General features: G+C 32.3%; 1 protein-coding gene across 1 annotated transcript; it reads right to left on the reverse strand.

Annotated features, from left to right (window-relative positions):
• Window positions 1-1,507: 1,507 nt before the first annotated feature.
• Window positions 1,508-2,426, reverse strand: LOC139887873 (uncharacterized). The gene is made up of 2 exons (XM_071870922.1): window positions 2,389-2,426; window positions 1,508-2,270 (listed from the first exon to the last, which is right to left on the reverse strand). Exons 1-2 carry the CDS (start codon window positions 2,424-2,426, stop codon window positions 1,508-1,510), a joined length of 801 nt encoding a protein of 266 aa, XP_071727023.1.
• Window positions 2,427-14,504: the final 12,078 nt, after the last annotated feature.

A 14,504-nucleotide genomic window follows, 5' to 3' on the forward strand; every position in this document is an offset into this window, starting at 1 on the left:
ACATTTTTGCTCCTATAGGTAACCCTAAATAGGTGAAAGGGAATTTACCAGCACAACACCCGATGTGGTGTGCAATAAGATTGATTTCCGAGGTTTCCACATTTAATCCGTATATGCAACTCTTCTTGAAATTTATTCTTAGGCCCGATGCGAGCTCAAAACATTTTAGAAGATTACTCAAACTCAAAGCATTCGATCTACTCCACTCACCAAAAAAGATGGTATCGTCCGCATATTGAAGGAGTGAGATTAATACCTTAACGGATCCAATTTCAACCCCTTTAAATAAGTTTCGATCTATAGCCGCTTTTGCTAAGATATTTAGACCTTCCGCCGCTATTATGAAGAGAAACGGTGAAAGAGGGTCACCTTGCCTCACGCCTCTACCTAGATTAAATTCATTTGTAGGGGAACCATTGATTAAAACAGAGATAGAAGCTGAAGATAAACATGAATTAATCCATTTGATCCATTTTTCCCCGAAACCCATACTTCGCATCACCTCGAATAAGAAATTCCAATTTAGACTATCGAACGCCTTCTCAAAATCTACCTTGAAGATTATTCCTTTTTTATTTGTAGATTTAAGGAACTCAGTAGTTTCATTGGTGATTAATGCCCCATCTAGGATATAGCGACCTTTAAGAAACGTGCTTTGTTCCGGACCAACTAATGATGGGAGAATTTTCCTCAAACGATTAGAGAGAACTTTGGCAATTATTTTGTAGTACCCACCGATTAAACTAATAGGTCGATAATCGCTAAGCCTCAATGGGTCTTTCTTTTTCGGCACTAAGGTCACAAATGATGCATTACAACCTTTTGAGATTTCCCCTCGATCCCAAAACCAACTCAAGGCTTCCATTAAATCCTGTTTGATTAAGACCCAATACTTTTTATAAAAATGGAAGTTAAATCCATCCGGCCCTGGTGCCTTAGAACTACAACAATCATGTAATGCGTCTCGTATTTCATCTTCCAGGAAGTAAGCTTCAAGTGTCGTAGCCTCTGATGTAGAAATCGAGGGGTATTTCAGATCATTCAACGAGGGTCTGTTGTCATCAGGTTCAACGAATTGGGCCTGAAAATGATCATGGGCTGCAGTTTTTATATCAGAAGGGTTTTCGGTCCAGGATTCATTAATAATGAGACCACGAATGTTCGATTTGTTGTATTTATTCCGGATCATGGAATGAAAAAATCTCGTGTTTTCGTCTCCTTCTAAAGCCCACTTAACCCTTGACTTTTGTCTTAACATATTTGTCTTGATCCTTTCCTTTTCAAACCATTTGACTCTTGCTTCTTTCCATCTCCCCAATTCGGCATCATCTAATGCTACAGTTTCACCTTTTAATTCAAGACTGAGTGCAATATTTTTTTGCATCTCTATATCTCCATCTAGCTTGCCAAACTTCTCTTTACTCCAAATTCTCAATGCTTCTTTTACCTTCTTGAGTTTAAACATGAATTTGTAATCAATTCTTGAACCCTTGAATTCACACTTCTTCTATGTTTCCTCTATCAATTTGTCTACCATAGTATCTTTGAGCCAAACGTCGAAGATCTTGAACGGTTTAGGTCCAAAGTTCTTTTCTTCGTCTCTTAAAACAATAGGACAATGATCGGATTTTGTTCTTTCCATAACCAATGCCGAGAGGTTTTCCCACAAGTTATAGAATTTTTCGGAAACCAAGAAACGATCAATTTTGCTATATTTGGTACCGTCATCACTAATTCTTGTAAATAGTCGGCCTCCCGAGGGAATATCCGACAAGTTACAATCATTAATGAATTCGTTAAACCTCTTTGCTCGAAAATCCTTATACTCACAATTAAATCTTTCGGATGCGTTTCTCACTTCATTAAAATCACCGCATACTACCCAAGCCTCATCTCGATTCACAATGATTTTGCTAAGAGAGGCCCAAAGGAGTTGCTTCTTAACATCCTCATGAGGTCCGTAAACATTGAGGATGTTCAAATTCGACCCATCTGATTTCCAAGTGCCTCTTACGCCTATGACCCTATCGAAGGTAATACACTCAGTTGCCTCAAAAACTTGTGAATCCCAAATTAATAATTGCCCACCAGATTTTCCAACCATCTCTCTTTGAATAAAATCACACTCAGCATTTCCCCATAACTCTTCAATCCAATTACGGTCCACTACATGTAGTTTCGTCTCTTGAATTGCCAAAAAGTTAGGTTTTTCCGCCCGAATTAATTGTTTCATTGGTCTCAATTTACTGTCAATACCTACCCAGAAACCTCTGATATTATATGAAATAATCTTCATAATACAAGAACAAAACGAAGTCAGAAATACCTCTATAGATTGAGTGGCTTCTTCTGCCACTTCAACCCCAATTTGCATCCGTATTCGTATACTCCAATGTTATTGACAGAGCAGAAGGAGGTTGATCCATCTTCTCTGACACTAACACTTCTCGATCTCGGATTAATGGATTTGGAGTTGTCACATCTTTTGCTCAGAATATGTTCTTTCTCCTTACACTCCGTACAAGTAGATTTACACTCCGTACAAGTAGATTTAATTGGAGGTAAATTCGAGCTTCCTTTCTTAGCTCTATTCTTTATGTTTAACATCCTTGATGAGGTCTTCCATTTGTGTATCGATGACCAACAGCAATCTTTCTTGGTTTCAGACTTTTTCTTTGAATCGGTTTTAATCTTTCTAGGTTTGCACTGGTTTCCAATTGGAATTTGGTTTGGGAGTTTATTTTTATGGTTTTGTTTCTTTTTCGCAGTGGGGGTAGGGTTGTTACTATTGGTAGGTGAGGGGGAATCGGGTCGGTGGTTGAATTAATCGGGTTCAGGTCAGGTTGGAGGTTACAGGGTGAGGATGGGGTTGGAGTAATGATTTTTGCTGGGGAACGAATTGTCATAGTGGGTGATACATCAATAGGATTGGGTTCAACAGGAAGTTCAAATGATTTAATAGGGCTAAATTGGGCTATGGGTGTTGGGCTCACAGGAAAAACAGGACAGGATTGTTGGGTTTGGTTTTTGGGCTTGCAATTCATTGAACTGTTATTAATGTGGTTATGGTTAACGGAATTGTGGCTTTGTGGGGTCACGATTATAGGTGTGGGGTTAGTTTCTTGAGGATTGGGAAAAGGAGAACCAAAATCACGATTACAGCTGTTGTCATCATTATTGCCTTGGGAACCAAAAGTCGACTTCTCATCTTCCTCTTGACGCCGGTGAAAATTCCGGTCATCTCCATTGCCGGAAAATTGAGCCTCCTGATTTACTTGATTTACTTGTGCATCTAGATCCATATCCTCCATGTTGTCGTCTGCCATATCCAAATCAATAATAGGCTCGTCGTCATCAGATATATCAAAAGTATCATCAACGCATTCATCATCCGATTCTGAACTACTGGACTCTAAATCCTTGTTATCTTCAACTTCACATTCTTCAAATTCGAATTGGACAGGTCTTGAAGTATCTTCTTTGACGCTGACATAGTGTGTTGTAGTTCCATCGTCTAGCATCACCCAACCATTTAAGTGAGTAGTGTTGTTCCGTATATGCACCAACACACTACCATAGCATAGGTTCTGGTTCCCTTTATCGATACTGCAGTTCTCCATGGCAAGGACTTTTCCCCACCAATTGGCTATTTTCAAGAACGTTTCCTCTTCCCAGCAATATACCGGAACTCCAGAGATGTCCACCCACACTAACTTACCTGAGACACATCTTTTCTTCCCGAAGATTTCAACCGTGTTACACCATTTAAAAATTGCATGTTCTTTTGTTCCGACGATATTTCTTGCAATCTCTGCAGTATCAAGGACAAGTAGGATATCCATTCCACCAATGTATTTTATTGAGAAGTTGCATAGACCCTCCATCTTACATAAATCCTCAAATTTCATGAAGAGGTCGATGCTTTTAAGTTCACAAACCATAGATCTATCGAAAAGAGAGCAGTTATGTTTATCCACCTTTATCTTTCTCTCATCCATAAAGAAAATATTATCTGACTTGTATCTTTGTTTCGACATATCCTCCTTAGGATTGACTTCATCTTTCTTCCTATTGATCTTGTTTCGAAGATCTTCACCATGCTTCTTTTTATTGAGTTGCTCTCTGAGATCTTTGCCTTGGTTATTAATGACCTCGCTGAATCTTCGTCCATCTCTGAAGGTGTTGTCAAAAGTTCTTCTTAATTCTGGGAAGTGTCGATTCATATTCGAAAACATTGTTGTGTTGTTCCTGCCATTTGGTTGATCTTCTTTCCTAACCTTCGCCTTGAATATACGAATGGGTAGGTCCTTGAATTTGATTTTCTCCAACGAAGATAGCAGTTGGTCTGCACATCTAACACTTGCAAATCGAGCAAATGCAAATCGTTGTCCATTCCGTAGTCTTCTTGCAGCCATATACACATCTCTTAAATCCCCGTATTGTTTGAAAATCTTCCATAAGTCTTCCACCGTCCAGATTTCCGGGAAGTTAAAAAACATGAACGATGTCAAATGGATTCCGAATAGTCTAGTAACCTGATCTTGAAGTCGTTCATTGTGCTGAACTCGCGTCCTAGGTGCTCCGCCATTGAACCTCTCAAACTCTCTCTCTCTCTCCTCACTTTCTCTCTCACACACTCACCCATTTTTTCTTAAATTTATTTTTTAAAGGTAAATTTAAAATTTAACACACAATAATCATGATGTACCGTTTCAAGTAAACTTAAACCTCTAAACTTTTATTCAAGGGAAGCTTACCGTTAGACCAACGTCATTTAATTGAAGAATTACATCTTTGAAAGAAAAAAAATGAACATCTTTGTTATAGAACTCTATTAAAAAAATTGTGGATGGCTATTGGCTAGTTCAATTTACTAAAAAGTTTAGGTCTTAGTATGTTTGGCGAAACGAAACTAAGAGGTAATTGTAACTAGAACTCGATCTAGAAGTTTAGAGCGAAGGTTGATAGCATGAGTTTACATTTGAGATGGAAGATTTAACAAATCTTTTAGTAAGTGTGGATTTATGCTACATTCACTAAATGCTACTCCGTAACAAAATAATAGCCACAAAATGATCTTTCATGATACATGGGCTGATGGGCTAATTAGTTTATTCACATATTTATATGCTAAATGCATCTCTTCATTCTATTAGTCCACATCATTTAGTAAGTATGTTTCTGTAAATTTTTCATTTTCGTTTTTCTAAAACTACCTCAAGTAGTTTATATATTTAGAGGTTTATTTTTCTCAAACTTTTATTATTATTGTCACGTAAACAATAATACTCTAATGAAATGATCCGTGGAACCACGAATTTGTTTAAACGAAACAGTTTAATGATATGTTTTAGATATTGAGTGAATGTTAACGCTAAAATCATTTAGTTGTTTTTACAAATATATTGATGTACTTAACTTTGTCAAATAAATTAACTACATTTATTCTCCCACCATATTTTTCAATTTTCGTCACAATTATTATTTTCCTTGTCATAAAGCCTACATTACAACCTTTTTATTGAGACATGTATTTCACATTTATATATAACACAATTGATCCAGTAAAGAGAACTCGTATTTGAATAATAATAATATAATAAAAAATTATAATTATCATTATAATAATAAATAATAATAACAAAGTTTGCATAAAAATAAAGTATTTATATTTTTAATAATAATTATTAATAATAACAAATACCTCTTTGTTGTAAATTTAGTAGTAAAATATGGATGGTAATTAGTCAAATATGGATAGTAAAATTTGTACTATATATATGTGGATAATGAACACACATATACACACCATTTTCTTACATATAAGAAATATACTCTCTCTCTCTTCCATTACTACTCTCTCATATTTAAGGATTGTATAGGCTTAGGTCAAAATTAGTTATAAGCCTACTGAATTATAACACGTTATCAGCACGAAGAGCTTAGTGTAATCAAAGGATATCTCAAACGATCACGAGTCACTAATCAAGGTATGAAATTATTAAGGTTTTTCAGACTCGGACATATCAAATTTTGGACTACTAACATTTTGAACTACTAATTTTTATTAAGTTCTTAGTGCATTTGTATTGTTCTTATTATATGGTTGGCTCTGCCACCTAAATTATATATGGTCGACATTGTCGCCTAACTATCATTTATGTTTACTAACTTTTATTAACTTCACTAATATTTATATTTATGTTATTTAAGTTATATATGGCCGGTTATACCGCCTGAATTATATTTTCTGTAATCTAACTCTTATTAACTTCACTAACATTTATATTTATGTTATTTAAGTTATATATGGCCGGTTATACCGCCTGAATTATATTTTCTGTAATCTAACTCTTATTAACTTCACTAACATTTATATTTATGTTAATAAGACCTCATGATTGTACGCAACATGTCATTTGACAACACGGTACTTTATGTACGCAACACGTCATTTGACAACACGGTACCATGGGTCGAGATTAATTCCGATCAATACGAATACGACGGGGTCTTTATATGTTATCTAACATTTATGATTACTTATGCAATTAATCATTATTTATTTCATGCATACTAATGTTTATTCTTAAATTTATAATTTTAAAAGTTAAAATAAAAAAATAGTTTGTATTTTTATTAAAAGTAAATCTTAAAAGTTAAAATAAGAAAAAGTAGTTTGTACTTTTATTAAAAGTAAATCTTAAAAGTTAAAATACAAAAAGTAGTTTGTATTTTTATTAAAAGTAAATCTTAAAAGTTAAAATAAGAAAAAGTAGTTTGTATTTTTATTAAAAGTATATCTTAAAAGTTAAAGTAAGAAAAAAAAGGGGATGGTAAAATGGAATAGTTTTTTTTGTGTCAAAAATGAAGTATTGAAAATGAAGTGGTCTCCTTCTATAACTAAAAAAAATATATATATACTTTTATCAAATGAATTTTTTTGTGGCCGACAATTTCAAACACGAGTCCGTGTTTAGTTTATCAAGAATATCTCTTGCTTTGGTGAAAGGTCACGATCACGATATCAGGTGTTGTGAAAGAATTAAAAAATTGGTCAAGTGGCCTTTTAAAAACTAGAAAAAAAATTTAAACAAAAAGTTTTTTTTATATATTTATAATTTACGGGTAACGTAAAAAAAAAGGAAGTTTTTTTTTAAAAAAAAAAAACAAAGAAAGTGTTTAAATGAGTTTTACAGAAAGGGGGAAAGCAAAGTAAAAAAAAAAACTTTTTTTCAAACAAAGGTAAATGAAAGTAGGACTTAATACAAGAAAAAAGTAAACATCTCCTAGACGTGATAAAATCTATCAATGATAAGTATTAGACTTGATGAGCTAAATGTGACAAAAATGTTTCAACATGTCTTATGTTAATTTTCTAAAATAAGTTATTATTATTCCGAGTTTAACACATATACATATGTTAATTAAAAACAACCTTTTTGTTCTTATGTAGTGTTGGGTTGCAATTTTGGTTGTATGCCATAATTCCATCCAGTAGAGTGACAATAGAAAACTTTTGATGATAATCAATAAAAAACTTTTTTCCAAACTTGTCAAATGTTTTGTTAAAAATGTGACCGTTGAAAAAAGGAGGTTGAATAATAAAACTTAAAAAACAAATTATTTTTTTTAAGAGTGTGCATCAAAATGGCCCGTTTAATAATGGGGAGTAAAAATATAGTCAAATTGTTTCAACGAACAAGGGTTCAATTGGATGTCTCTTAAAAAAAAAAAATCCGCGGGTACGGGTGATGGATCCAATGGATCCGCATCCACGACCCGCGGGTGCTATCTCTAATTGTGACAAGTACAAATCAACTAAAAGTCTAAAAAATAAATGCTCTTATAGGGACCAAATGTTCATAATAATTGCCTAAGCTAGATATGAAACAAATAGTTCATAAAAAAAAAAAAGGTCGTTGTGCGTTTACGGGATGATAGCCGAAATACACTTACAAAAGTAGGTCAGCCGTCAATTCTTTATGGCCATATCAACGTAGATCAATAAAATCATTTATGGTTTTGATAAAAGATTAATTAAAAATTAATTTTTTTTTGGTCTTGAATTCTCGGTAACAAAAGCAAAGGTTGTTTTTGATTGCCACAGCAAACAAGACAGAGGTTGTTGACTTTTGTTGTTAAACATGGCACAAGTGAACAATAACAATAGATTATTGTTTTTGAAAAGAATAATGATGCGTTAATTTTATTGTATAAAATAAAATTAAAGAAAATGGTTTTCATTGATGACTATGAACAAACGCAAACAAAGCGTTTGTGGTATTTGGTGATTAAAAAAAAAAAGTGCATCTAAAGCTTCTACTGAAAATAATATGCATCTAAAGCTTCTACTGAAAATTAATGTGCAAGGTACAACGTATAACTATATGGTCAAATTCATTTGAGCCTTCGGAGTCACAAGTATATGATGTATATATATATTACTCAATTAACAAAATAGTAAATCTAAATTAATTTATATGAATAGTAAAACGAAATTAATTAATTTACTATTCACATAAAAAAGCGCATATGATAAAAAGCGCATCGCATATGATAAGCGCATATGATAAAAAGCGAATATGATGAAAAGCACAACGCATATGATGAAAATCGCATATGATTAAAAGCGCATATGGTGAAAAACACAGCGCATATGATTAAAAGCGTATATGGTGAAAAGGATATATGATAAAAAAAAAAAAAACATATATGGTGATTTATAAAAAAAAAAAAAAAACACATATGGTGATTAATGGAAAGCACATATGGTGATTAATGAAAAGTATATTGTAAAAAAGAATCACAAATGTTTTTTGAAAGAATTCAAGGTAAGATATATGAACCAATTCATCCATCATGTGAACCATTTTGATATTTCATGGTTCTAATAGACGCATCTAGCGGATGGTCTCATATTTGTATGTTATCAAGCCGTAATATGGCATTTGCAAAGTTTCTTGCACAAATTATTAAATTGAGAACACATTATTCTGATTACACCATTAAAAGGATGAGACTTGATAATGCTGGTGAGTTAACATCTCAAGCATTTAATGATCATTATATATCTACAGGGATTGTTGTTGAATATCCAGTTGCTCATGTGCATACACAAAATTGGTTTAGCTGAATCAATAGATAAACGCTTACAGCTAATAACTAGACAATTGATAATGAGTACAAATCTCTCAATATTTATATGTGGACATGTAAATTTACATGCTGCGACATTAATTCGCATTATACCATGTGGAAGTCGTAAATATTTTCACTTAATACTTGATTTTGGCCAAGAGCCAAATATTTTCTACCTTAAAACATTGGTTGTGCAGTGTATGTTCCAATTGTATCACCACAACACAATAAAATGGTTCTTCAAAGAAAGATGATAATATATTTTGGATATAAAACATCTTCAATCATAAGATATATTGAACCCATGATGGGTGATGTTTTTACAGCACGTTTTGCTGATTGTCATTTTAATAAAACATTGTTCCCTAGATTAGGGGGAGAAATAAAAATAAAAAATAAAATGATGCTTCATGATGCGAACATCAATTAAGGTATATTGAACTCGCACAAAAGAATGTGAAACGAAAGTTCAAAAATAATGCATATGCAAGAACTTGCAAATTAATTACTTTATGCATTTACAGATATAAAAAAGTGACTAAATCATATATACCAGCGATAAATGCTCCAGCTCGAACTGAAATTCCAAAAGTTGGCAATAATGTCACTGTTGAGTCTTTGCCACGCATCAAACGTGGAAGATCAATTGGTTCCGAAGATAAAAATCCTCGAAAAAGAAAATCAGCTGATAATGAGGTAAGAGAAAGTGTTCAAGAAGAACCACAAATCAATATTCCTTCTGCAGAGGATATTGATAAATGTAAATACTAAAATTGCGATAAATTATGCAATATTATGGAACCGAAATGAAACTAAAATCTCTATGAGATATTTTCATATAATGTTACAATGACATCATGAATAAAGATGATGATCTGGAACTAAAATCTGTCATTGAATATACAAAATGGACATGATTGAGCTCAATGGAAAGGAGCAATAAGAGCTGAATTAGAATCGCTCGATAAAAGAAAAGTTTTCGGATCAATCGTTATCACTTTTAAAGATGTGAAACGTATGGGATACAAATGAATTTTTATCCGAAAAGAAATGTGCAAATGAAGTTATAAGGCAAAACTAGACTTGTAACTCAATATTTCCCACAAAGACCAGAAATGAATTAGGAGGAAAAATTATCCTCCTGTAATGGATACAATTACTTATTAGATACTTAATCAACCTGGTAGTTATTTAAATGCATCTCATGAATGTTGTTACTACTTATCTGTATGGATCACTTAATAGTGATATATATGAATATGCCTAAAGGGTTAAGGTATCATAAGCATCTAATGTAAAACCCAAGGGAATATATTCCATTAAATCACAAAGATTTCTAAGTGGGTTTATACAAACGGGACGTATGTGGTATAACCGATTAAATGACTACTTGATAAAAAAAAGGGTATAAATATAAACTTATTTTGCACGTATGTTTTATAAAAACAATGTTCGGATATGAGATCGTAATTGTTTATGTCAATGTTCTTAACATCATATGAACAAATAAAGAGATCTATGAAATCATTCAACTTCTAAAGAATTATTTTGAAATGAAAGATCTTGAAAAAACCAAGTATTACCTTGGATTGCAAATTGAGCATATGCCTAATGGTTTACTTGTACATCAAACAACTTATACCGAAAAGATTTTAAAACATTTTTTTTAAAGACAAACTCATTGTTGTTAGATCACTCAATATTGACACTGATCTATTTCATCCCTGCGAAGATCATGAAAATTTTAACAGATCGGAAGTTCTATATTTTAGTGCAATTGAGGTTCTTATGTATCTTATAGATTATACAAGATCTGACATTTCTTTTGCAGTTAATTTGTTGACAAGGTTCAGCTCAGCCCCTACCAAAAGACATTGGAATGGGATCAAACAAATAGTTTGATACCTTCGGGGAACTACTGATTTATAATTATTTTATTCTAACAACTCGAAACAAGATTTGTTTGGTTATACAGATGCAGATTATTTATCCGATCTACATAAAGCTAAATCTCAAACTGGATATGTATTCCTAAATGGAGGCACCGCAATATCATGACGTTCTCAAAACAAACACTTGTTGCAACATCATCAAATCATGCCGAAGTGATTGCATTACATGAAGCTACTCGGGAATGATTTTAGTTAAGATCAATGATACAAATCATTATTGATTCTTGTGGACTAGAACGCTATAAAAGCCTAACAACTATCTATGAAGATAATACAGCTTACATAGTACAAATGAAAGAAGAGTATCAAAAAATGACAGAACAAAACATAAATGCTGACGAGGCGCTAAAGTTATAAACAGTCTCAACGGTCATAAGTTTGATGGAAAAGAATGGTATATTAGTAAGGCTCAGAAAAAGACTGAAAGGGAATAGGAATTGAAACAACAGTTTGAACAAACCATGAAGGAGACTGTAGACAAATCACGTGGACCAAACTTGTACATAAAAGATTTAGATGATACAGTTTCAGATGAAAACCTCAGATTCTTCTCATATACTCAAGATCTCGTAAAAGACAACCAGATTAAAATGAGATACGTTCAATCAACAACTCTGTTGATCTTTATACCAAAGCACTGTCAATCGTTGTTTTTCAAAACATACATTCACAATATTGGCATGAGGCAAGTTCAAAAGATGTGACGACTCAGCGTTGTCTACTTGAGGGGGAGTCAACTCTATGCTGCACTCTTTTTCCCTTAGCTAAAGTTTTATCCCACTGGATTTTCTTTAGCAAGGTTTTTAACGAGGCAGTATTAATTGCTCTTTAAAAAAAAAATTACCATCCAAGGGGGAGTGTTGTAAATTTAATAGTAAAATATGGATGGTAATTAGTCAAATATGGATAGTAAAATTTGTACTATATATATGTGGATAATGAACACACATATACACACCATTTTCTTACATATAAGAAATATACTCTCTCTCTCTTCCATTACTACTCTCTCATATTTAAGGATTGTATAGGCTTAGGTCAAAATTAGTTATAAGCCTACTGAATTATAACATGAAATTTTTTTACAAATTAAATATTATTATTATATGAAGGTTATACATATGTTTCAAAGTTTACACATGTTTTAATGGGGTGTTTTATAAAGGATTGTACAGTTTGTTTTAAAGTTTGTACATATAGTCATGTGGGTGTTTTATCACCAGGTTGTACATAATGCTTCAAATATTGTCCATATGATCATGTGGGTGTTTTAGCATAAGGTTGTATATAATCTTTCAAATATTGTACATATTGTCATGGGGGTGTTTTATAATAAAATTGTACATAATGTTTCATATATATTATACAATTTACATATTAATATTTTTATTAAATACAATTAATTATTTTAATGACATCATCATGGAGGGTTTAATTTTTTTTTTTTGATTTTTTTTAAACTTGAATAATCCTTATTTATGACATTATCATTATAAAAATTTATTATTTATTATATACTATAGATAGATTCGAGTCAATTTCATATTTCCCGCTCATAAATTCATAAATTACATATATTTCCAAACATATACATTAAATTCTTTATACATTATGCATTGAAAAATTGTATTTTACAGAAATATGTAATTTACGAGTATGAGTTTAGGAGGGATAAATATGAGATTTTCCCACAATATTCTACTATATACTATTAGCCATTAAGCCATAAATAATAACTTTTTTGTTTGTTTTAAACTATCAATTTATTATTTTTCATTTTTTATCAAACGGTCCAATCGTATATACATGTTGGTCTAACTATGCATTTAATAAAATGTTCGTTTGACACGTCGATATACATATTGTAATTAGAAACTTTTAAGGTATAAAACATAATCAATTTCTGCAACAACGCGCGAGTTTTAATGGCTCCTTACTAATATTATAAACTTAATCATATTCAAAGTGATTTAAACAAAAAACAATCACTCAAATTGGAAAAACATCCATCGACATGTCCACCAAATTTTAATTGATATCAAGGTAGGTCGGTCCGAGAATTTAAGTACCCAAAAGGAGATGAAAAAAAGTCCTCTAGGTTATAAAGAAATGATATAAGCTATTTAAAAAGGCTCTTAGACCCTGACAAACAATATAAACATTTTTTAAAAAATCCTTTAAGCCTTGCTAGAATGCTAGTGGACTTTGATTTTGTTTTTATGTGCCTTTGTTTGTTGTCTTTGAGTCTATTGTGCTTCATCTTTACTGCTTCAATTGTGTTTCTCTAGTTCTCATGTTTCTTAAATCTCCGATATGTCTATGTATAAGAAAAAAATTAAGCCCTGAAATTCATGTGCGCGAGCAGTCGATCACCTTGTTCTCCCTCCGAACCTCCCCTGATTGATATGTCTTTTTGATGAATCCAATCAACAAAGAAGTTTTTCACATTCGCAGTGCATTAAAACGAAACACATTAAAAAGGCATCACATGAATATCAAGAAAACAAAATTGCAACAAAAAAACTTCATATTAGTCTCCTAGCGGCCGACGATGAAGGATGAGGCGAGATTCCGACTAGCTACTACATATCCGAGCACGATGGTGCTGATAGAGAGGTTCAGTGGGTCAATTGGAAAACGAAACAAGGGCAAAAACAAACTCACCAATCGAAAGAAAGTACGAGTAGAAAATCACCACTCACACAACCTAACAACAAACTCAAGATCAGTTAGAGAACACCAGATTCATATCATGAGTAATGACGTGGTCGCTTGAGAATGAGGTTGGAGCTCAGCAGTAAAGTCAAGTCGGCGAGAGTTAAGGACAGATGGAAGAAAAAGGAAAATAAATGAGGAAGAAAAATAACAACTTTTATGATTGTCGTAAAATATATTATAGTCTGGTACAATTTAATAACTCTTACATTATATATATATATATATATATATATATATATATATATATATATATATATATATATATATATAGGGGAAGGATCCAGCGCTAAGTAACTTTTTTGGGATAAGGGCCAGGATAAGTGATTATGTGATTTTTATATCTTTATTTCTACAGCTCCGATTTAAAAAAAAAATTTGCTGATATCTATTTTCATAGTGTAAATTCAGAAGAAAAAAAATATATTTTTTTAACTGGCTCCTTAAGATACATCTGATGAATGTTAGGTGCTGTTTGATGCATGTTAACTGTTTTTCATGCATCAGATGTATGTTAACAAAAAAAAAAAAAATTGACTTTTGATTAATAAAAATAGTGTTTAGGGTTTAGTAATTAGGGTTTACTAATTAGGGCTTAGAAATTAGGGTTTAGGGTTTACATTTAGGGTTTAGAACGAGTTTTTAATACAAACGGTTTAGAGTTTAGGGTTTAGGGGTTAGGTTTTAGGGTTTTGG

Source organism: Rutidosis leptorrhynchoides, chromosome 2 (assembly GCF_046630445.1).
Source record: "Rutidosis leptorrhynchoides isolate AG116_Rl617_1_P2 chromosome 2, CSIRO_AGI_Rlap_v1, whole genome shotgun sequence".
Lineage (NCBI taxonomy): Eukaryota > Viridiplantae > Streptophyta > Magnoliopsida > Asterales > Asteraceae > Rutidosis > Rutidosis leptorrhynchoides.

Bases quoted from the DNA above. Each gene is read 5' to 3' on its own strand.
- LOC139887873 (XM_071870922.1), bottom strand. From the start codon at position 2,426: ATGGATCAACCTCCTTCTGCTCTGTCAATAACATTGGA. The intron at 2,271-2,388 runs GTATACGAATAC...ATATAATATCAG, and splicing joins GCTCTGTCAATAACATTGGA to AGGTTTCTGGGTAGGTATTG.